Genomic DNA, 22,856 nt, shown 5'->3' with positions numbered 1-22,856 from the left:
TCGTCTACAGGACTTTTGCTATTAAAAATGAGCTATATAGGCCCACATATATATCTCCATATAATGGTACCTCTCTATATTCGGTATTTTGATGATTTTACCGCCTTTATTCACAGAAAGTTTCTAATAGGTATTACAACCTGTGACAGAAAATTTACTATGCAGGTTCACGTTCTCGTATAGTCCCCTTATAACGGTACCTTTCCATATTCGGTATTTTGATGATTTTAGCGCTTTATTCACCGGAATTGTTTCAAATTTCGTATTTGAAGTTTGTTATGGGTACTACAGACTGTGACAGAAAATTACGTATGCAAATCCACGTCTTCGTATGCGGGGGCTATACGAATGTAATCAGTATTTTACTGATTTTAGCGACATTATTCACCGGAATTGTTTCAAAATTTGTTTTGCAATTCGTACCTGGTAATACAGCCTGTGACAAAATCTATCAGTCTTGTCTATCAGTACCTTCCTATATTCAGTATTTTGATATTTTTACGACATTTTTTACTGAAAGTTCCGTGTATGAATATTGTAAAGCCCTATGGCAAAATTTGCCTAAAATTTGTCCACGTTTTCGGATATAACCCAATATAAGGGTAACTCCCTAGATTCGGTATTTTAATGATTTTAACAGTATTTTTCTATTTTTTTTTTTTTTTTTGAAAAGTTCTTCCATATGGTGAGGTTATTCGCAGCTCGGACCGCCCGAACTAACTACTTTTTTACTTGTTAGATCTACTTTAATAACCTGCGGGATTTTTCCTGTAGTTGGTCAGTATTATTAAGGTCTCTTTTAAAAGTTGTCATGCGTATTCTCCTTCCTAGGTCCTTTCATAAGTAATTTTTTTTTTTGTTTTTAGTAGTGACCGCTTGCTGAGTGTCTTTTTAGACCATAGTTAAGTACTTACTTAGATCTCTTCCCATGGTGTCCTCGCCATACATGCTGAGTCTTAGGAAATCTTGTAGATGCTTACATCCTTGTCGGTTCACTTGCCTTAGCAGTATTCCTGCTTGGGTACTTATTTAGAAATCTTTATTACTATCCTTACGTTAATATCCTTCGCATATTCTCCTCCGTATTCATTGAAATATACTGCATAGAATCCTTAGAATTCGTCTATAGTCTTCTTGATTTCTTTTTAAAGGTTGTTGCAGTAATATTTCGTGCTCTTGCCAGAGTACTTGTAAACATGGTATGCAGTATTCTGCTTTCATAACCTTCCATATCCTTCCAAAAAGATATCTTGTAGTAGTAGAAGCTTTGCGTATCCTTGTAGTTATTGAAATGTCATTGTTTATAATATATATACCTTTATGATCTTTGTTTGAGTATTTATTAAGATTTCTCGCAGTACTATCCTTGCGGTTAGTTATTAAGGTTTCTTGCCTTAAAATCCATTTAAAATTTTCTTAGTATCCTTGGTTAAGAATATATTGACGTTTTTTGTAATAGTACTTTAGCATATATTTAGGTAGCCCGGAGCAGCCTTGTTGATCTTTCCTTTACTATATATTGTGGTCACAGTCCTTCATATCCTTGTCTGAACAACTCTAAAGGCTTCTCTCAGCAATAGATTTGGGTATTCGCGTAGATCCTTATATCTGTGCAGGAATTTGTTAAGATCTTTTGTGTTAGCAGTTTTCTCTCCTGTATATTTATCCTTTACCTTTGATTGAGTATTTATTAAAGTTTAGTACAGTAGCATCCTTGCATATCCTTGGATGGCAACTTGTTAAGGTGTTTTGGAGTAGAGTCTTTTCATATTTTTGTATTTTTACCTGACAAAGTACTTATAAAGCTCTCATTCTTTTTTTTATTTTATTGGAAATAAATAAATTCTAAATCTCGAATCTCTCTCTCATTCATTCACTTCAATGACTTTCTGCTAGGGATACTTTGACCCCGACGAGCTAAAGAGAAATCCTGTCGTTACAATAGGACAAAAATAAAATTGATCGGAAGCTACTTTGGAAAAATGTATCATATGGTCGTTTTTAATATCTTTCCCGATTTGAAAAATGTTGAAAGGATCCAAATTAAATATTTTTGTTATTTACTATTGTTACTGTATTATTGCGGAATTTGAGGTTTTTATTTTAACTGTTTCAACTTCAAATTCTAATAAAATCGTCTTAAATTTATTGGCGTTGACCTTTGAATATTTGTCATCAATTTATATTGCCCCTAAAAAGAATATATTTCAATTTTAAAGATTTTTTTCATCTAAGTATATATTTATACAGAATTAGGTATTAATTTTTCCCAATGGTCCTTAGTATGTAAAATCTCTCCCAGCAACATTTTTTTAACATAAGTCCAATATTTGAGGTGACTTCATATAATAGACTCACCTGTAATTTGGGATCTCATGCTTTCAGTAGGTGGGAAAGCTACGGGCAAAAGTGAGTTAATATCATTCCTAGTATTTGGGAAATGTTACTGAAAACTTCAATAGTTCTAAGGCTTTCAGAAGCACTTTCGGTCCTTAGGGTTGCTAAGCCTCTTTTTTTCTATTTTGTTGAAAAATCCCACCTCTAACATTTTGGAGGTTACCTTAAACATTTATGATTCGCTGAATCCAATTTTCCTATTTTTTCCTATAACCCTTTTAATTTAATTAATTTAATTATTAATTAATTTAGTCAAAAATCTGCCCTCGTCTAAATACAGATTCCTCTACTTTTTTAGACCTCTTAACTCTTCATCTATCCTTATTTATTGTACCTCATATAACCTACGCCTCTGCCAGCGTTTCCTTTGGAATTCAATGTAATGGCATCAATCAGTTGTGTGTTTCTGATCATCATCATCATCGTCGTCGTCGTCATCGTTACACTAACAAGGAAAATCTTGTCAAAATTTTGACACAATTTCAATATTAGAGTCGAGTGAGTTGCAAACACCCACCTAATGGGCACCGTGCATATTGTTGTTCCTCTTGTTGTTCTTGTAGTTCCCGGTGCAATGTAGTTATTGCTGTGACAACTTCTACCACTGCCGATGTTGTTCCTAACATACATAGTTCTTCATGTTGTTGTTTTTTTTTCGCGCTCAAGCCGGTCTGATTGATTTGTATTCAATTACGTGCACTGCGACAATGAAGTGTGTCATTGCAATTCGCAAATGTTATTTTGTTGCTGCAAACGCGCATCCCAGGCAGCCAACCAGCCAGCGAGGAACTAGCAACGGCGGTTTCCATGACAGTCAGCGACAACAATGTTGCTGATGCAGGAACATGACATGATTTACTATGGCTTGTTGTTTAGTTGACAACATTGCAGCATATCGTTAGGGGTGAGTGGCTGTACGTTCGTTGCTGCTTGGCAAAGAAATTGAAGTGCTGGTACTCAAAAAAAAAAAAAAAAAAGCAGATACGAAAGCATATTTATAATTTATAGACTGCTGCTGTAAATTAAGATGTGAAGCACAAAAATTATTCATGACAATCATATTGCTGCGAAAACTTAAGTATATGTTTCAAATTTTGCGAAATACAATGTAAGGAGTTTTATGGGAACTGAACTCTGAACTATAGGTGGCAAGAAATTAACACAGATATGTTCTCATACCAATCAGGTTCATTGAAAAGTAACTTCGGTTACATTTATGTGTAATTTCTATCATTTTCAGTAAATTTATCACGAAAGTGTAAACCTTCATATAATTCTACAATCTTTTGACCTCTTAACCTTTTTTTTTGTTAATATTTTTGCCGTTTTTCATGTACAAACCTACATGATTTAAAAAACTTTGATTAACATGTCATGCCTTAAATGGCATCCTCTTCGTCTATATTCTTTTTCTCTTAACATTAATTGCAGTTGTATAATCATGAACATGGGCCAGATAGAACAATGTAGGGTGTGCTTTGGCATGCATCCATTGAGATTTTGCGCAGCCTTCAAGATGATGTCTGTAGAGCAGAGAGAAGGCGTAGTACTTTCTCACAAGTACTGCATTAATTGCTTGGGGGCAAATCATTTTGTCCGCAATTGTTTATGGTCAGGCAATTGTAGACTCTGTGGTGCTCGCCACAACACCATGCTTCACCATTCATCGCAACCAACAAAAATAGAAAATGGCAATCGCTTCATTATTGGAAACCTACCGGCAACCAGATTTCACCCATACGCCAATCAGAGAGACGTACAACGACGACAACAACAAGAAATACTTAGTGGTATTCAGATAAGAAATTCAACGATGAGGTCCCATCACCACCAACAATAAAAAAACCACTCTTCGTCTTGAAGTTTTTAAAAACCCATAGTGTCGATCGCCAGATCAATAACAAATTATAAATTAATTACAAATAAATTGACCGCCAGTGTCATACGTTTGAATTTGAAAGTTTATTTTTTTGTGTTTTTATTTGCAGACAACAAACGTAAGTATCGTCAGAATACTTGTTGTGTTGTTGTAGTTTGCAAATTTATATTGTTGTCCGTCCTGTTCAACAATAATCTTCGATTCTAAATCTACTCAGTAGAATTAGAATCCCTACAAGTCCTTTCGACCGTATCGGAACTTGTACAACTTGAGATGTTAAAATAATGAAATAAATGATAAATTATGGCAGAGCGTAAATAATTTATTTCTTTTCACTCTATTACACTGCTTCAAAACCTTCAGCCAAATGATGTCTATTTACAATTTTAATAACTCATGTTGCAAGTAACTCAGAGTCTCGAATTCTTTGTTTGCAATTTAATAAAAAAACCCATAAACACAATGACATTATTTAATTTTGTTTTTCTCTTTGCCAAATGCGTCTAGATCTTTGGAACATTTTTCAGTTAATTCACACTGAGGATGAAAATGATTTACTAACGGATACAGCCTTTCAATTCTATGTAAATGCCTTTAAGCGTGAAGTATACATTTCACAAAAATGACACTTTTTGTCATAAAAATTTGTTTTTTTTTGTTTGTTTTTATTCTTATCGGAAAATGACAATGACCTCTTGGATTTTGTTAGTTGATAAATGTGAGAACAGTAATTTTTGTAAAACAAGGAAAAAAGCTGTAAGTTCGACAGGGCCGAACTTTGAATACCCTCCACAATATGGAACGAATTTGGCAATTTTCCAAAAAAAAATAAATAAATAAATAAATAAATAAAATAAAAATAAATTAATAAATAAAATAAATAGTTGTTGTGGACGAAAAATCCATCACTACAAGAACAAACTTTGCTGTGAAAAAATCTGCTAATAAAACTTGGAGAGTTTCTAGTATTTAATCCGCATTTGCTAAATCGCAACAAGTTCGAAATAAGTACTACTTTCCAGAGAGCGGCCCTTATAAGCCATCATCCACACCAAATATGCATGATGAGCCGCTTAAACAAGAAAGAAAAACAAACACATAAATCATAAACATATGATCTTCGCCTTAACAAGGCAAAACTCAAAAAATAAAATAAAATCCGTTAAAAACTCTGTTAAAATCTTAAAAATACCGAATGTAGCCGTTGCATTAGGGTCTATACGACGACGTGGACCTGCACAGGCAACTTTTGTCATAAGAATTTAAAATATTCAAATGCGAAACTCGAAAAAAAAATCGCCGAATAATATAGCCAAAATCAACAAAATACCGAATATCGGGAGGTAGCCTTATAAGGAGGTTATACCAAAATTGTGGACCTGCACAGACAATTTTCTGTCATAGGTTGTAGTATCTATTACGAACTTCAAATACCAAATTTGAAATAATTCTGGTGAATAATGTCGCTAAAATCATCAACATACCGAATAGCGGGATGTACCGTTATATGGGGGCTATACCAAAACGTGAACCTACATGACCTATTTTTAATACCAAAAGTCCTGCAGACATAATATACATTTAAGCAAAATTTTATCAACTTACTTTATTTCGTTCGGAAGATAGAGTGATTTCCACAGATTGACAGACGGACGAACATCGCTAAATCGACATGGAATTTTATGCTGATCAAGAATATATATACAGGTTGAGATGAAAAAAAAAAAAAACTGAAAAACTCCGTCTCCGATGAGAAAACATTCGTTGTCCCGCAGTTTGTAAACAAACAAATTTATCGTATTTACTTGCCAAAGTGATCAGCTGAAAATGTGGACCTTCGGTTGACCACCAGAACTCAAACACCGGCCATGGTGATGGTGTGGGCCGCCATAACAGCCGATGGTCGCTCTCCGCTCGTATTAATCGACCATGGCATCAGAATAAATGCCGAATATTATCGCGAAAAGATTCTGGAGGGTGTATTAAAGCCTTGAGCAAGCAAAAATTATGGCTGCAGACCTTGGACATTCCAACAGGACTCAGCACCACGCACTCAGCATGCGCCACCCAAGAATGGTTACAAAATGAGGTTCCTCGCCTTATTTCCAGCGCTCGCAATGGCCACCAAAATCTCCGGACACCAATCCGTTGGTCTATTGTGTCTGAAGTTTTTTGGAAAGCAAGGTTGGTACTAAAAAATACCAAAATGTCGATCACCTCAAGCAAGCGCTTCGCCGGGTATGGACGAAAATACCACAGAACAACATTCGGGCAGCGTGTGACGGTTTCATTGGCCGTTTGAAGGCCATGATTCGTGGCAAAGATGACCAATTCGAACAAATCTAAACTTATTCTAAAATTTGATGCTATTTTTTGCATTTTTTTCTTTTATGCAATAAAATTAAAAAAAGTAAAAATTATGGCGTTTGACTTTGTTGCCGTTTGTTTATCTCACCCTGTAAAAATACCATTTCTTAGACAAATCTGTAAAAAAAATGTGGAGATTATTATCAAAATACCGAATATGGGGAGATATCGTTATAAGAGGGCTACATCAAGACGTGTACCGATCTATCTCATTTTCAATACCAACCATCCTGGACACAATGCAAATTTTGAATTACGAATTTTAAAGCTCTACGACAAATAATATGGGTTTTATGGTGATTTCAACAGACGGACAGACAGACAACAGATAGATGGACATCGTTAAATCGATTTAGAATTTTATGCTGCTCATGAATACATATACTTTAGGGGGTCTATGACAAATAATTAGGGATGTTACGCACGGAATGCCAATGATAGTATACCCTCCTCTTCAAGTTTAAAAAGGCATGAAATGTTGCAACGAATCGACAATCCCAAGGTGGACTTTTCACTGAGGAAATATCGCGCCCTTGCTAGTCCTATTTATAAATGATTATTCAGTTTTTCTCTATGGGATTTATGCCAGAGCGTGGAACTGTAATGAAAAAAGTACTGGGGTTGTTGCCACCCGCTAAGACCTAAACCCTTAAATTATAAACAATTCATTGGATGAATTTGGTTAAAAAATTCAAAATACCGAAAAGTAGGAGGCATTGTATACAAAATTATATAGCAATGTTTTTTATTCGACGTCATATTCAGCGCCCGTAAATAATATATAATTTAATGGACGGCATTGGGAAATCAAGTAAATTTCAACGAAAAATTATGGTAGACTATTTAATAAAGTGTGACCTACCACTACTCCCCGACCCTTAATTATTTTATGGTGCTGTTGCTATCTTTACCCTTCATAGACGTCTTTTTAATTCAATTTTCGTATAGCTATGTTGGTACACATTTTTAATTTTTTCACATTCCCTCCCTGAAATATTCTATTCCATATAGGTAACTGATTGATTGATTCTTTGTCAAATTAGGGGTTTTTATAATACATTTTTATCCAATGAAAATTAGTTAAACATTAGTGATTGATTGGCATCCCTGACACCGATTTAAGGGTTTCTCTCTCAGCCCCTTACAAATTATCCAGTAAATTATTGTTTTTTTTTTTTGAGATATTTTAATTTTGCGTAGGAGTCGCATTTCAATCCTCTTGGGATCATCCGTTTTTCACATGAAAACTTGGACCTTTCTGTACGCAACTAATTCATATGAAATCTTCTCTCCTTGGCAATAGTTATTTTATTTACACTTCTGCTATTTTTCTTTTTCTTATATTTTATGAATTTTCCAGCCATACATGTCCGTAGAAACTTTGTTCTAAATTGCATTTAAGCATATGTTCTACATATAAATGAATATATGAATGTGATTTTTCCAAATACCCCCTCACCCTCTTCACCCGCTTCGTGGTGTTACTAGTATTCAATCAAAATGCAAATATTGATGCAGATGACATCTGATGTCTGACATATGTATGTTCGTAAAATAACCAAAGAGTATTGCATCACACTTCCAATGCAAAGATTCAATTGAAATTTGCATAAGAGTTCGGTTGGGAAATGTCTTCGTTTTTCACAAAATATTTGTGCTTAACCACAGTCAGAAGTTGGCAACCGACGAGGAAGGCAAAAGGGGGAGCCCTCTCCCTGTGATGGATATCTGCATTGAAAGTTGCAATTATTGCTTAGAAATTGTGTAGATCTGTGCATGGTTTATGCTTAGATTAAATCTATGCATGGCTTTTCCTATAACAAATTATGTACATATGTTTAGATGTGACCCAGAATGTACAACAAAAACAACACCCACAACAACAACAACAACAAAAAACAAGAGAACAAAGACAACATATTTTCATGTAATAAAACAATAACACTCGTTCTGTGTGTGTTTCCATTGTTTGTTCCTTTTGCCATAAATTGTCATTGCATCTGTGTGAAATATGTGAAACAATTGCCAAATCCTCCTCCCCCTCTCACGAAGAACAATCACACGTTTTCTGTCACAATACGCTACGTCACAAATGACATCAGAAAATCCCAAGCTGATGTGTGACTTGCTGCAATCAAAAGCTTAGCCAGGACATCAGTTGCTGTGCACTTCTAATGTCTTCTCTCGCTCTCTTATCTTTTCAGTGCAGAACTCAAGGCAAGGTTTCTGAAGTTCAACCGTTCACACTCGTGAAAGTGTGTCAAACTAAATGACTTGATTTGCCGCAAGTTATAAAAGTAATTATTCTTGTCATTCCATCTCTAGTCATCTGATTACACATCCTTGTACAAGTAAATAAAGATGGACATTTGTAAAGAACAGACGGGCTAGTTGGCAAATTTTGGAGAAAAAAATAAAAAAATTTTGAAAAAAAAAAAAAAAATAAAAAAAATATTTTTTATGTAACATTGCAGGGACAAGGTAGGGTTTTTGACAAATCATATTTTAGCGTAAAAACTGAAAAGAATGGAGAACAACGAACATAAAAAAAAATCAATCAAACAATCCTAATTTGTTTTCTTAGATCTGAAATTTGTAGTGAAAAGAAAAGCCAGATAGGTATCACACTCTCATTACTATGCGGTTCGTTATGACAGGTCAACCAAAACTGTTTGCCTACAGAAAAAAGTGCTGCCGGCTTGCGACTCTCTTTGTATCGGCATTTCAAATCTTTCACCAAGTATTTTCGACGGAAGTCGCTGTAAATTTGCAATTGAAATAAAAATTCTTACAAAGGACTTTTTTTACATTCGGAATTAAATGGATTTATATTTTTATATTAAGTTTGTCATTCCGTTTGCAACACCTCGAAATATAAATTTTAGACCCCACAAAGTATATATATTCTTGATTAGCATAAAATTCTGTCCGTCTGTGGAAATCACTCTGGCTTCCGAACAAAATGAAGTAAGTTGATAAAAATTTACTCAAATGTGTATTATGTATGCAGAACTTTTGGTATTGACACTGGGTCGTGTAGGTCCACGTCTTCGTATAGCCCACATATGAAGGTAGCTTCCGATATTCGGTATTTCGATGATTTTAGAGACATTATTTACCGAAATTGTTGTTGTTGTCAAATTTTGTATTTAAAGTTCGTAATGGATACTACAGCCTAAGACAGAAAATGAGCCATGTATGTCCACGTCTTCGTATAACCCCATATAACGGTATCCCCCGATATTCGGAATTTTAATGATGTTAGCGACATTATTTACCGGAATTGTTTCAAATTTGGTATTTGAAGTTCGTAATGGATACTAAAGTCTAAGACAGAAAATTGTCTCTGCAGATCCACGTTTTATAACCCCAATGGTACCTCCCTATATTCGGTATTCTGATGAATTTAGCTACATTATAAACAGATTTTTTTCAAGTTTCGCATTTGAATATTGAAATATCTTATCTGACAAAATTTGCCTATGCAGGTCCACGTCGTCGTATAGACCCTAATACATTCGGTAGTTTTAAGATTTTAACAGAATTTTTAACGGATTTTATTTTTTTGAAAATTTCCAATTTCAAAATTTGTACCAAATGGTAGAGGGTATCTATCTACGTATCTATGTTGATTTTTTCAAGAATCTTTACTGCCGGAACTAAAATTGTATGGATCGATATGATTCACCTATGATGGCACCCTTTAAAGAAAAAACTAATGGTTAATTTTTAATGTTTCCGGAACGATATATGTGTTGTTGGAGACAGACTGGGAACTTTGGTGAGGTTCTCCTCACTCTCCTCAGTTTCAACATCCTAATATGTCTTCATTGACTTAACCCTGTGGATGAGTTAGCGTTTTGGATGGCAGTGCCGACATAAGCTATCGTAAAAAGTTGTGGAACCTCCTCGTCGGGAAAAGATCTGATACGACATAGGCCTCTGCTCTTTGTATTGTTGCTCTCGCGGTGCTAGTAGAAGTAACAGTTAAAAATCTTGCAGCACAATTTGTATCAATCACTCTTACGTAATTATTAAAGTCGTATCCCGCTCTTATCAGGCATAGAGAGAAATTTAATCCGTGGACACCATTTTATCATATTGGTCATAATTTTGCAACACCACAGGTACTTTACGCGCTTTTTCATTTATAGACTACAGTCAATCTATTGACTATGCTTCGGTTTACTTGATTTTACTCGAGAGTGAAAAATACTCGCGAGCGGAAATGTTTGAAGTGTTTGATTTTTGATGAAATATACTCTCTAATCTTTTCAGTCCGCAAGTACTCCTGTTTGAAAAATAAGTGTGGGAGTCAAAATATTCGAAATAGAGAAAGAGTTTACTCTAAAATTGAAATCGAGCGGAAAATATATTTTAGTTGCTGGTTGCGTTCGTGTGTGGTAAAGCCAAGAAGACAGCAGAAGCAAGGGTAATCCACCGTACCCTTCTACAAAGTTCTTTAAATTAGTTGTTCATGTTTCATTTTCTGTTGTGGGTACAGAAAAAGCCCATACCTAAAAAAAAATAATTATAATAATAAATAATTAAATAAAAACCAATAGCATGAAAAATCTTAGAGAGAAGTCATCAGTCAGTGAACACTCGCTCTTATTTGAATATAAAAAATACTCTACATCTTTTTATAATCCGGTTCAAATTCGAATAGGAGTTTTTACATTTCCTGGGAAGTTCAATCCCATTTCAGGTATTTGAGTAGCATGGGGCTGCTGCTGTAATGGTTTCGCGAAAAATTCCAGCTGCTATCCGTAAATCAGAAAGGATGCGCTGTTCTCTGAAGGGACGTTTAGGGAATGTTTTGTCTTTCGTTTAATTAAATTTTTGCTTATATAAGGAAAGTGTGGTAATAACCATTACACGACGTCGTTGAATAATGGCCTTGGTAGTTACTTCAACACATTTTTGTAGGGATCCCAGAAATTGGTCTGTCTTGAGTTTAGTCTTGCATATGAACGCCAATTCTTCAACCACACTCTGTCAACATAACACCGTTGAAGCCTACTATTCTTTTTTAGCCTAGTTTTTGATCCGCAGCTTCAAAAATATTCCTCCAAGTCATAAAGTGATGACTATCACGTCATCAGTTTGCTGTTACTACTCTCATCTTTCAAGGGAAGTGAGATAGAGAACTCCAATTTTTTTAAAAGAAGGTCGAGTTTTATTCTTTAATTTTTCATCGGAATTTTCTGAGAACGGAATCTTCTGGAACGCAAACATGTATTTAAAGATATATCCACCATTATTTTTATATAACATGGACAAGGGTATCAAAATGATTTTTTTCTTGTTTTTCCTCCATTAATGATGAGTTGGAATATTTTTCAAAAATATCCTAACGAGGTGTTATTGTACTGCTGTTCTTTTGCCACCTTTTTTAAGATTTACAACTTTCACTTACCACAGCTGCTTTAAGTCTACGTGGAACTTGCTTTGACGTCGTTACTGTTATGACGACGTTATTGTATTTTGAAACACCAAAATATGCTGTAACAACAATAACAACAACAAAAACACTTTCACTTTTTGCCACAGGATATTTTGAGACAACAGTCGTATTGTCCAATATTTGTTTTTTTTTTTCTTTTGTTTTTTTTTTTTTTTTGGAAAAACGTAAAAAATAACATCAACTTGGAAAACAAAACTTAACACTCATGCCGACTTTATGTTATACAAACATACACACACGCACATAAATATAAAGAGGACAATCGCTTTTTAAAAGGGATTTAGGAGACCAAAGAGATTTCGTGTGTGCAGAAAGGGGCCTCCTCAAGGGCCTTGATGGAAAAAGTGCATTTATTTGAAATTCTCACATAATATGGCCCTCAAGTTTAGGTTATGAAAAACTTTTCCATTTTTTCTAAAAAAAGATTCCTAGAGAAATATATTTCTTTCCTGATTAAGGGAGCCGCGTCCACCTAAGCTATAAGGGTTTCAAAGGTGTCAAATACTTATCCAACATGTGGGAACTGATTTTTGTGTAAATAGTTCCGGCTATACCATTTTCCGTAACCATAAAATTTGTATAGGTTTGAAGTTATTTTAAGCTCAAGGACTTTCCGATCTTTAGAAGGTTAGAAGAACTTGAACCACTTTTTTAAATCGTAAAAACCTCGAATTCTTGCTCCAAAAAAGGCCTCCCTGTGGACTAACCTACCAAACTTTTCTTCTCATCGTATCTGCCGACCTACATATGTGTTTATACAACATGTAAATGGAAAGGACCTTGTAACACTTTTTTCCTCCATTTCAAAGGAGGCGCAGAGCAAAAACACACACACACAAACGCACACATGAAATGAAACAAAACGTTTTAAGCGGATCTTAACAAACTCTCTTCGTCGTCATCGCCATGTTCTTTATTCAAATTCTTTAAATGGATGTGGTGGGATTGATGTGTGTGAACGTGCGTACAGGCGTGCGTACGTCAGTCAGTTCATGGATGATTTCATTTGTTGATGGATAAAAATTATTGCTGGTGGTGTTGTTTTTGTTATTGGTGCTGCTACAGTTCGGTCGGCTAAAATCAAAAAGTTTTAGGAAATGGGCTGACATGTTGTTTTTGCTGGGGAACATGACGGCGTCGTGCTGACGGCTTGGATGCTTTAGTATGGGGACGTTGTTTTCGTGGAGCGCTGGAAATTGGTTTCAGGTGTAAATATTGTTGAGGATATTGTTCTTGTTGTTGTTCATGCTGTTGTTCATGCTGTTGTTGTACTTCCTCTCTGTCTTCCACATCACGTGCATAATCGACTGTTGTTGGTGGACGTTTGGGTACCAAGACATATGTGTATTCGGGTGATGGTGGTGGAGGAGGGGGTGGTGGATAATATGCAGAATAATCGGGATAACTGTTTGGTTTTCTCAGGGCATAGTTGGCATATGGGGAATCCAAATATGCAGGATAGAGTCCTGGATAGCCACCAAAACCGGGGAAGTAACCACCAAATCTTGTTATTATATCACCATTAGTGCCAGTGTCGGGTTTTGGGGTTGTCGTTGTTGTGGTAGTAGTGGTTGTCGTCGTGGTTGTTTTGCTGTCATCGACCACCAAGACACAATTAATGACGGGAGTACCCTTATTTCTGTCATTTTGATCGCCCAGGGAATTCAAAAAATCCTCTATGCTACGGAAACGGTTCACATCCAGCTGTCGTGCCATTTCAGTGGTCGGAGCATGAATAGAGCAGAGAGGGAAGCCACCCAATGCCTTTGTCTGGCGATTACTGCCCAGCAATTGTTCAATATAACGTCCAACATTTTCCCACAAGGCCCCACTGAAAATACCATTTTCTGAACGTTTCGATTCACTACCCTCAGTTCTCAATTCCAATAGGGCCTGATATTCTTCCGCACTTACGGGTTTAATGCGTACCAATACCTGGGCTTTGGAAATAAAATTAAACACATTAAATATGAAAATAATGAAAATTATAATATTTTTGTAGTTACCTTCGGCTATGGTGCTGCATCCAAGGAGTCCAAGTAGGACAACCAGAATCACGAAATTCATAATTATTTGAAAATTACAATTACTGGCTCTATCAAGATTTATGTGTTGTATTCTTTGCGTTTTGTTAAAAACTAAACTGTTGGCATATTACATTCACATTTATTTAAAGATTTTCATTCTTCCGATCCATGTCTACCGAAAGAAATTTGCAAACAAAATTTGAATAATCTTTTTATAAGTCTTTCTTGGGGTTTTCGGTTTTTTGCTTAGTTTCACTTATTGACATTTCTTTCACAATGCCATTGTTCATATGCTAATAATAGTTTACTTTTACTATTTAAACAAAAGACTATTTTTGAAAGCCAACTAAAAAAGAACATCAATCTAAAGAATATCAGGGTAATAGTGTCAATCAACGAACATTTTGAAAGAGATGTGAATCACGATGTGTGTTAGGTCGAAAAATCTAGTATTTAATTAAAAAAAAACAGAAGATGTTTTACAAATACCTATAACGGTATTTCTGTAATGGGATTAAAATATATGAATATTAGTTGTATACAACAATGGTAGAGGGCTAATAAAAATCGTATATATAAAAATGATTCTGCCCTATAAAAACATTTTTTTTTTTAAGTAAAACCGCCTAAGACGCCGACTGTTTATGGGATAATATAAAATTATGTAAATTTAAGAAACATAATTCGCTGGAGCATATGTGGGTAGAAAAATATAAAATATGAGAGATCCAAAACCTATTAAAACTGCCTGCTAATAAGCTCATTAGCTGATCGAAATTTTATTAAAGCAACAGTGTTTTTTGCAATAAAATATTTCAAAAAAATGGTGTATTAATCACTCTCGTGTTTTTAAGGACCTGGCACATTTCCATGCATTATTTCGGATATAGACATGAAGGAATTCTGAATTTTTGTAATAAGAAGTGTTTCCTATGTGAGACGTAAGCATCGTATGTTATTTTTGAAGAATTCTTAACACTTTTCTTTCAAATAATGATTCGTAAACTACTACATACCGCGGAGGCACAGAATATAAAATAGAAATTTTCTAGATAAAAACCTCTTTACCATATAATGTTTTATTACACAGTGCAAAAAACAAAAATATAACGGGGAAAATGCAGCAGATTTTGAAAGAAGAGCTTAAAAAAGAAGGCGCTGTACCGGCGCTTTGAAAGTTTACATCGCCAACCTAAATAGAGGGGGCAAGTTCTCACCTATAATTGCTGTTTTAACCTCTCTCCATTCCGTTTGTAACTCATCGAAACAATAATTTTAGACCCAATAAAGTAATTAAATTCTTGATCAGCGTAAAATTCTAAGACGAATTAGCCATGTCCGTCCGTCCGTCCGCCTGCTGTAACCAACAAAAAAGTCAAAACAAATAAATATAGGAAGTTAAATTTTATACCGATCTGTATTTTGTCTGCAGGCAGGCCAAGTTCGAAGATGGGCCACATCGGTCCACGATATCGTATAGCCCCCATGTAACTGTACTTCCCAATATTTGGTATTTTGATGAATTTAGCGACATTATTCATCGGAATTGTTTCATATCTGGCATTTAAAGTTCGTAATGGATATCACCGCTTACCACAGAAAATTGTCTATGCAGGACCACGTCTTCGTCCCCATACAATGGTGCCCTACGATATTGGGATTTTGGGCTTTAAATACACACAAGAAGTTTCTTCTGAGCACATATCCCCCCAAAACAGTATTGTCTATATAGGTCCACGATATCGTAAAGTCCCCATATAATTGTACCTGCTGGCATTCGGTATTTTGATGATTTCAGACACATTTCTCGAAAGAGAATTTTCTATATAGGTTCACGATATCGTATAGCCCCTATACAATATGTCCCCGATATTCGGCTTTTTTTTTTGATGCTTTTAGCCAAATTTTTCAATGGAATAGTCTGAAAATCCATAAAATGAGTTCTGATTCCTTTACCGCCTGGAAAAGAATACGTTTTAGTATAACACCCATATAACGTTACTCCGAGATATTCGGTATTTCTAGGATTTACCCGACATTATTCATCGCAATTGTGTCAAATTTCATATTTGAAATTCATACTACAACCTATAAAGGAAAATTGTCTATGTAGGAATGGAAGAATTGCGTCAAATTTCCTTTTTGAAGTTTGGAATAGTTACTACAGCTTATCAAAAAAAAAAAAAAAAAAAAAAAAAAAAAAAAAAAAAAAAAAAAAAAAAACTTAGCCAGCACCACGTCTTCGTATAGCCCCCATATAAAGGTTTTCATTTGAACGGTAGACGGAAAATTTTCTATGTAGGTCTACGTCTTAGTATATCCCCTATACAGCGGTACCTCCCTTTATTCGGTATTTTGATTATATTTACGACATTATTCACCAGAATTGCGTCAAATTTCCTTTTTGAAGTTTGGAATCATTACTACAGCCTATCACAAAAAAAAAAAAATATCCAGCACCACGTCTTCGTATTGCCCCCATATATAGGTTTTCATTTGAGCGGTATTTTTCGAAGGTGATTTTTTTTAATTTTTCAGGCTCCCTTCGAATGGTAGAGGGTATAAAAAGTTCGACCCGGCCGAACTTTGATGCTTCTTTACCTGTTTGTCAATACCGTTTCTACATAATAAGAACTCAAAATGTCAACATTTGGTGAAATTCAATGGGAAACATGGTCAAATCTTAAAAATTACTTGACTTTTGAAAATGCTCAACTTTTTTTGGAAGTCACCAGAAAGAGGGGGTTCTTATACCCCATAAACATTTTTGAAGAAAATGGCTGATTTATATCGCATTTATAAGCCTTTAATTATTAAAGTGGGAAAGGTTGGAGTGGGTCCATCAATTTAATAATTACCTTAGATCTTTTGTTGGTAAGGATATTGTAATATACAATATTTGAAGAAAATCGGTGATATATTTCGCATGTTATGGGAGTTATAATTATTCAAAAGTTTGACGCTTTGTGTGGGGAGGTACCAGAAAGAGAGGACCGATATATTATATATCCATAGAAGATCTTGTTTAGTATTAGGTTGTTTCAAGTTGCCTCATGTTTGTTTATTCATAATATTGCTCCCTTGTGGGGGAGGTATCAAAAGGAAAGGTTCGATTTATCCGTTCCTCATACCTGATCTTGTGTTGTTAGAAATATTGGGATGTGGAAAAAACTAGGACTGGATATTGTGCAGTGAATTTGGGATAAAGGCTGGGGTTTTTTATACCCTCAGCCATGTGGCCACAGAGGGTATATATCATTTGATACGGCCAAAACGTGCCTCATCGTCAAATCCGTTTCAAAACATTAGGAGTCAGTCTAGGGTTGTCCGTCCTTCTGTCTGGATCTTTGGCGCACGATAACTCTCGAAGGGAGTACCCGATTTGGTCTAAACTTGGTATCTCGTAATGTTATTGTCAAACATAGGTCGAATTCGGAGATAGGCTATAGGGTCTATTTTTTTCTGGTACGTGGTGGAAGTACCATGTCAACATTTTTAAAGCAAATAATTAACTGCACGAAGAAAGAAAGGATAATCCGATTTTGCTCCAACTTTGTAAATCCTAATATTTGAATCAGTGCTTCATCAAGTATCTCCCACACAAAGGGTCAAAATAATAGTTATAAATCTTATACAATGTTTGGTATAAGTCGGATTGTCTTCAAATGATACGCATCACAGTATATATATGTCCACTCCTTCTGGTACCTCCCCCACAAAGAGTCAACATTTCGAGTATTCCTAAAGCTCCTAAAACCCGAAATTAACATCCGATTTTATTCAGTCTTGGTATATTTCAATATTTCCATCAACACAAGATGTGTTATAAAGTGGTAGATATCGGACCATTCATTCTGGTACCTCCCACACAAAGGCTCAAAGTTTTGAATAACCAAAACGATCATAAAATCCGAAATAAGCATCCGGTTTTCTTCATATTTCACACATCTCATTATTTATACTAAAACAACATCTGCTGTGCAGATGGGATATTTGGGTCCTCTCCTTCTGGTATCTCACCCACAAAGGGTCAAAATGTTGAATATCCAAGAATTAACGTTCTATTCAATTTAGACTTGAAACATCTCAATATTTCAATCAACACAAGATCTGTTATAAAGATGGTGGATATGGGATAATTTCTTTTGGTACTTGAAGACTTCTAGCATCGCTTCTGATCTTTTCATTGTTATTTTAACTTCTCTCAAATCGAAATCCTTTTTTCGGTAATTAAAAAAAAAAAACTGTCCGAAATGTAATTCCATTGAAAATCTGTTTCTTACTTTTTATTTATCTTTTTTGTTGAAAATCCAAAGCGAGTTAAAAAAATATATTTTTTTTTTTTGGATATAAATAAAGTAAGTTAAAATATTGAATTACATAAAAGTCAGGTTTATATTTAGAAAAAAATATGCAAAATTAAGCATGAAAAATAAACCTAATAAATATGACAAATTGGATGAAAGTAGCTAATTAGTTGTCAGGCGTCATTTGAAACCAATTTATTAAGAAAATGGTTGTCGTTTTCTTTATTAGGGTTTTGCGGATTACCAGATGAAACAGAGATGGAAGTTACATATTACTGGCAAATTATATTTTTTACTAAAATAGTAAAAAGTACAAAATGTTTTCTATTTTGATATTTATTTTAAATGACAAAAAGAATCAATGCTATATTAAAACCTACGAAATTCCTTGTAAATATATTAAATTGCTTAGAAACGATAAAATATGGCAACAAATGGTAGTAGGAAATTATTTCATATTTTCATGACGTAAATATTTTCTAAAAGGATTTTCAGCTGTTTTCTACGAAAAAGTTGCATATTTATTAGTAATTATAACTTTTTCGAAAAACTAATGCCATTTTTCTGAAATGTTGACAAAAAGCTTGGTCTTGATATCACCTTGGGACGGACCAACATCCCGTCGGTTATTGTACTAAATTTACCTAACTTCTAAATGAATCTTATATATATTTAATGTTCAACACCAGCATTGGCAGATGCTAGCTATCTATGCTCCAGACTCACACAGTCTGTTTACAACAACAAATAACAAATGACCACAAACAAAAACATTGATACTAATTTATGGAACAAAGTGTTCGATGAAAGGTGACTAGCATCGATAGAGCACCAACACAACATGCTTATCATCTTTTGAACATTGGCATTGTTCGCCGCGTAACGGTATGTGTGTGTTGAAATGCATTTAAAACTGGGTTGGTAAGTCTACTACCAACCGGTGGGAATTTGAGACGTGTTTGTTTTTTCTCCAAGAATCGAAGACGAATGGTGAAAAAGCTAATCCGAAATTCGTTTACAAGAAACCTAAACGCTTGTTAAGTGTGTATAAATATAAGAAAAGTTGTTGATTGAAAGCTTAGTATGAGACCAGTTTTTGCGGGACAAGAAGCCGGTTGAAAAGTGGCAAAAATGTTTTGTAAGCCATTACTGCTGGGGGTCATAGCCCTCTGTTTAGCTTTTGTCCAACCAACAAAGGCAGCTGGTAAATATACACACACTCTCTCCTTTCAACGTATACAATAAATTATGTTAATACGATTTTTGTTGTCACTCATTTACAGCTATCTCCAATGGAGAACTATTGAAATTCTACCCAATTTCCTCGCAACAATACCGTTCTCTGTTAGATATCATACAACAACAACAACCAGTTGTAACCGAAGATCATATTTTGAGAGAAGGCCATCGTGCCATTGCCGGATGGAGTCGTTCTCTACCCCGAGGCTGGTCGAATGTATTCAATATAAGTTTGTTCAACAGAAACAATAACAACAACAGGACAGCTGCTGAAAAAAATAAAGCATTTCCGCTTTGTATTTTGAATACGACTACCACCACCAACACCACCGGCCGAAGGAGTCGCCAATATGAGTATGACTATGCTGGTGTGGCGCCCAACGTGATCTACGAGTCCATCCCACAATATCCAGGTTATCAACCTTATTTAGTTACGCCAAATTCACCACAAGCTAACAATAATGGTAATGATAATAATGGCAGTGGCAAAACCGTTGTTAACTGTGTTGTGGTGTTGAAACGTAACCAGGGAACCACTGATACTGCCACTTCAACACTTTCATCAAGATTTGTTCAACCGGTCAGTCAGATATATCAACCACAACCATCACCATATGGATATCCTAATAGCAATTACTACTATGGCTATCAATCATATGGGACACCTGAGTATACATATGCTCCCCAGTCTTCCTCCAGACAAATTGAGTCTTCCTCGATTCCAATATCAAGTTCAAATATCAATCACATGTATCAAACCATGTTGGATGAATACTATCGCCAATTGAACAAGTTGTATTTAATCCATGCGACACGATCTTTGAGCTTCTTGGGTGAAGATAACTCGAGGACTGTGAAAGAAATCAAACCGGAAATTGAGAATGATGTTGTCTACGATGAGGAGTATAAAGACGATAGTACGGACAAGGCTGCCGAGAACGAATTTGAATACTACGATGATGAAAGTGGTGCAAATGATGGGTTAGATGAAGGAGAACGGGGAGATAAAAATATTTTTGCGGACGATTATGATGATGAAGCTGAAGAGAGCAATGATGAATACTATGATGAAATCGATGAGCCAGACAATACCGAAAGTGTCAGATCTTTAGATAACTCGAATTATGAGACAGTTTATCTTACTTCGAGAGCAATTAATGGGAAAGTCTACTATGAATATTAGGTTCTAGAATGATTTTATTGTGATTTACTGAAGATCTCTAAATTTTAAAGGAAAATAAATTTGTTAAAAATTGTTCTCTTTTTTTTATAATTGTGATAAGACCACGACTGACTTATCAATATAAACTGGGAAGTGTGTTTTTTTTAAGGAGGATGTTGAAAAATTCGTCGGAGATATTTGACCAGAATTAATGGTCTCTTTTTATACCCTACTCCATACTATGGAGCGTATATTAAGTTTGTCATTTTGTTTGTAACTCCTTTAAATACTCATGTCAGAATCAATAAAGTATAAATATTCTTGATCAGCGAAAAATTCGAAGTCGATTTAGCGATGTCCCGAACGAATTGTAAAAGAAGGCTAAAATTTAATATAGCCCCCATATAACGATACCTCCCGATATTCGGTATTTTAATGTATAGGGTACTACAATGTTTGAAAAAATTTTCTGTGCAGTTCCACGTCTACCTATAGCTCCGCTATAAACGTATCTCCCAATATTGGGTATTTTGATGATTTTAGCGACATTTTTTCGGAATTGTTTCAAATTTTTTATTCAAAGTACGTAATGGGTTCTAAAACCTATAACAAAAAAATCACGTATGCAGGTCCTCAGCTTGTTGTAGCCCCAATATTCATATATACCTCCCGATATTCGGTTTTTGGATAACTTTTGCGGTATTATTCACCAGACTTGTTGCAAATTTCATAATTAAATTTCGTAATGGGTACTACACCTATGATATTAGGTGTATATATTAAAGTTGGTAATGGGTGAGGTACAAAGAGGTACAATTTGAGAAGTTTTTTCCGCGGAATTTTTTGAAATGTTTTAAGTTCCTTCAAAATGGTGGAGGATATAAAAAGTTCGGCCCGACCGAACTTATCTGCTTTTTTTACTTGTTTTATTTAAAATTTCTTTAAAATTACGTCCTCCAGTGTCTTCATCGTTCTCTAGCTATCCCAAAAATGTAATGTTGTATTGGTTCTTCGCTCTAAACAATGCTGAAAAATTGAAGCATATGATTTTGAATTTGAGTAGAAAAATAAAACTCGATCTGCATAAAAATATGTGTGACAGTACTCGAACAGTATATATTTACCCTCAATTAAAATAGCCTATTTTAAAATGCTCATAACTCCTCATATATTGACATTTCGGGGTTTTTAGCATCGTTTTGATCGCAGATATTTTAAAATGCTCATAACTCCTTAAACATTGAGATTTCGGGGGTTTTAGCATCATTTGGATTGCAGATATTTAAAGAAGAACAAGTAAAAAAACATTAAGTTCGGCCGGGCCAAACTTTTAATACCCTCCACCCTAGGGTAAAAGAACATTAGAAGAAATGTGGCAAAAAACATTAAAATGCCGAATATCGGGAGGTACCGTTATATAGGGGCTACACCAACACGTGCACCTATAATTACAATGTTTCGCCACACGAACTAGGACCCATTATGACCCACAAATACCAACTTTTACACAAATCAAAAAATGTGGCATAAATCATCAAAATACCGAATATCGGGAGGTACCGTTATATGGGGACTATACCAGAACGTGGACCTATACATGCAATGTTTTGCCACACGCTCAGGGACCCGTTGTGACCTACAAATACCAATTTTCAGACAAATCCGTGAAAAAATGTGGCATAAATCATCAAAATACCGAATATCGGTAGGTACCGTTATATGGGGGCTATACCAAAACGTGGACCTATACATGCAATGTTTTGCCACACGCTCAGGGACCCGTCATGACCTACAAATACCAATTTTCAGATAAATCCGTGAAAAAATGTGGCATAAATCAACAAAATACCGAATATCGGGAGGTACCGTTATATGGGGACTATACCAGAACGTGAACCGATATATCTCATTTTCAATACCAACCATCCTAGGGACAATACACACACTTGTGCCAAATTTCAAAGGTCTACGTCAAATAATGTGGTCTCTATCGTGATTTCAACAGACAGAC

At 35.1% G+C, this 22,856-nt stretch overlaps 1 protein-coding gene across 1 annotated transcript in view; it reads right to left on the bottom strand.

Annotated features, from left to right (window-relative positions):
• Positions 1 to 14,177, bottom strand: part of LOC101895170 (serine-rich adhesin for platelets) — a 78,204-nt gene extending 64,027 nt beyond the window's left edge. Inside the window, exons 1-2 of the mRNA XM_020035066.2 lie at positions 14,117 to 14,177; positions 13,214 to 14,050 (exon numbers count right to left, since the gene is read on the bottom strand). Of these exons, the coding sequence (XP_019890625.2) occupies positions 13,214 to 14,050; positions 14,117 to 14,177 (898 nt within the window). The remainder of the gene's footprint in view (positions 1 to 13,213; positions 14,051 to 14,116) is intronic.
• Positions 14,178 to 22,856: the final 8,679 nt, after the last annotated feature.

This window comes from Musca domestica, unplaced genomic scaffold (genome assembly GCF_030504385.1).
Source record: "Musca domestica strain aabys unplaced genomic scaffold, Musca_domestica.polishedcontigs.V.1.1 8, whole genome shotgun sequence".
In the NCBI taxonomy this organism is placed as follows: Eukaryota; Metazoa; Arthropoda; class Insecta; order Diptera; family Muscidae; genus Musca; species Musca domestica.
This window is presented reverse-complemented; position numbering and strand designations above follow the sequence as displayed.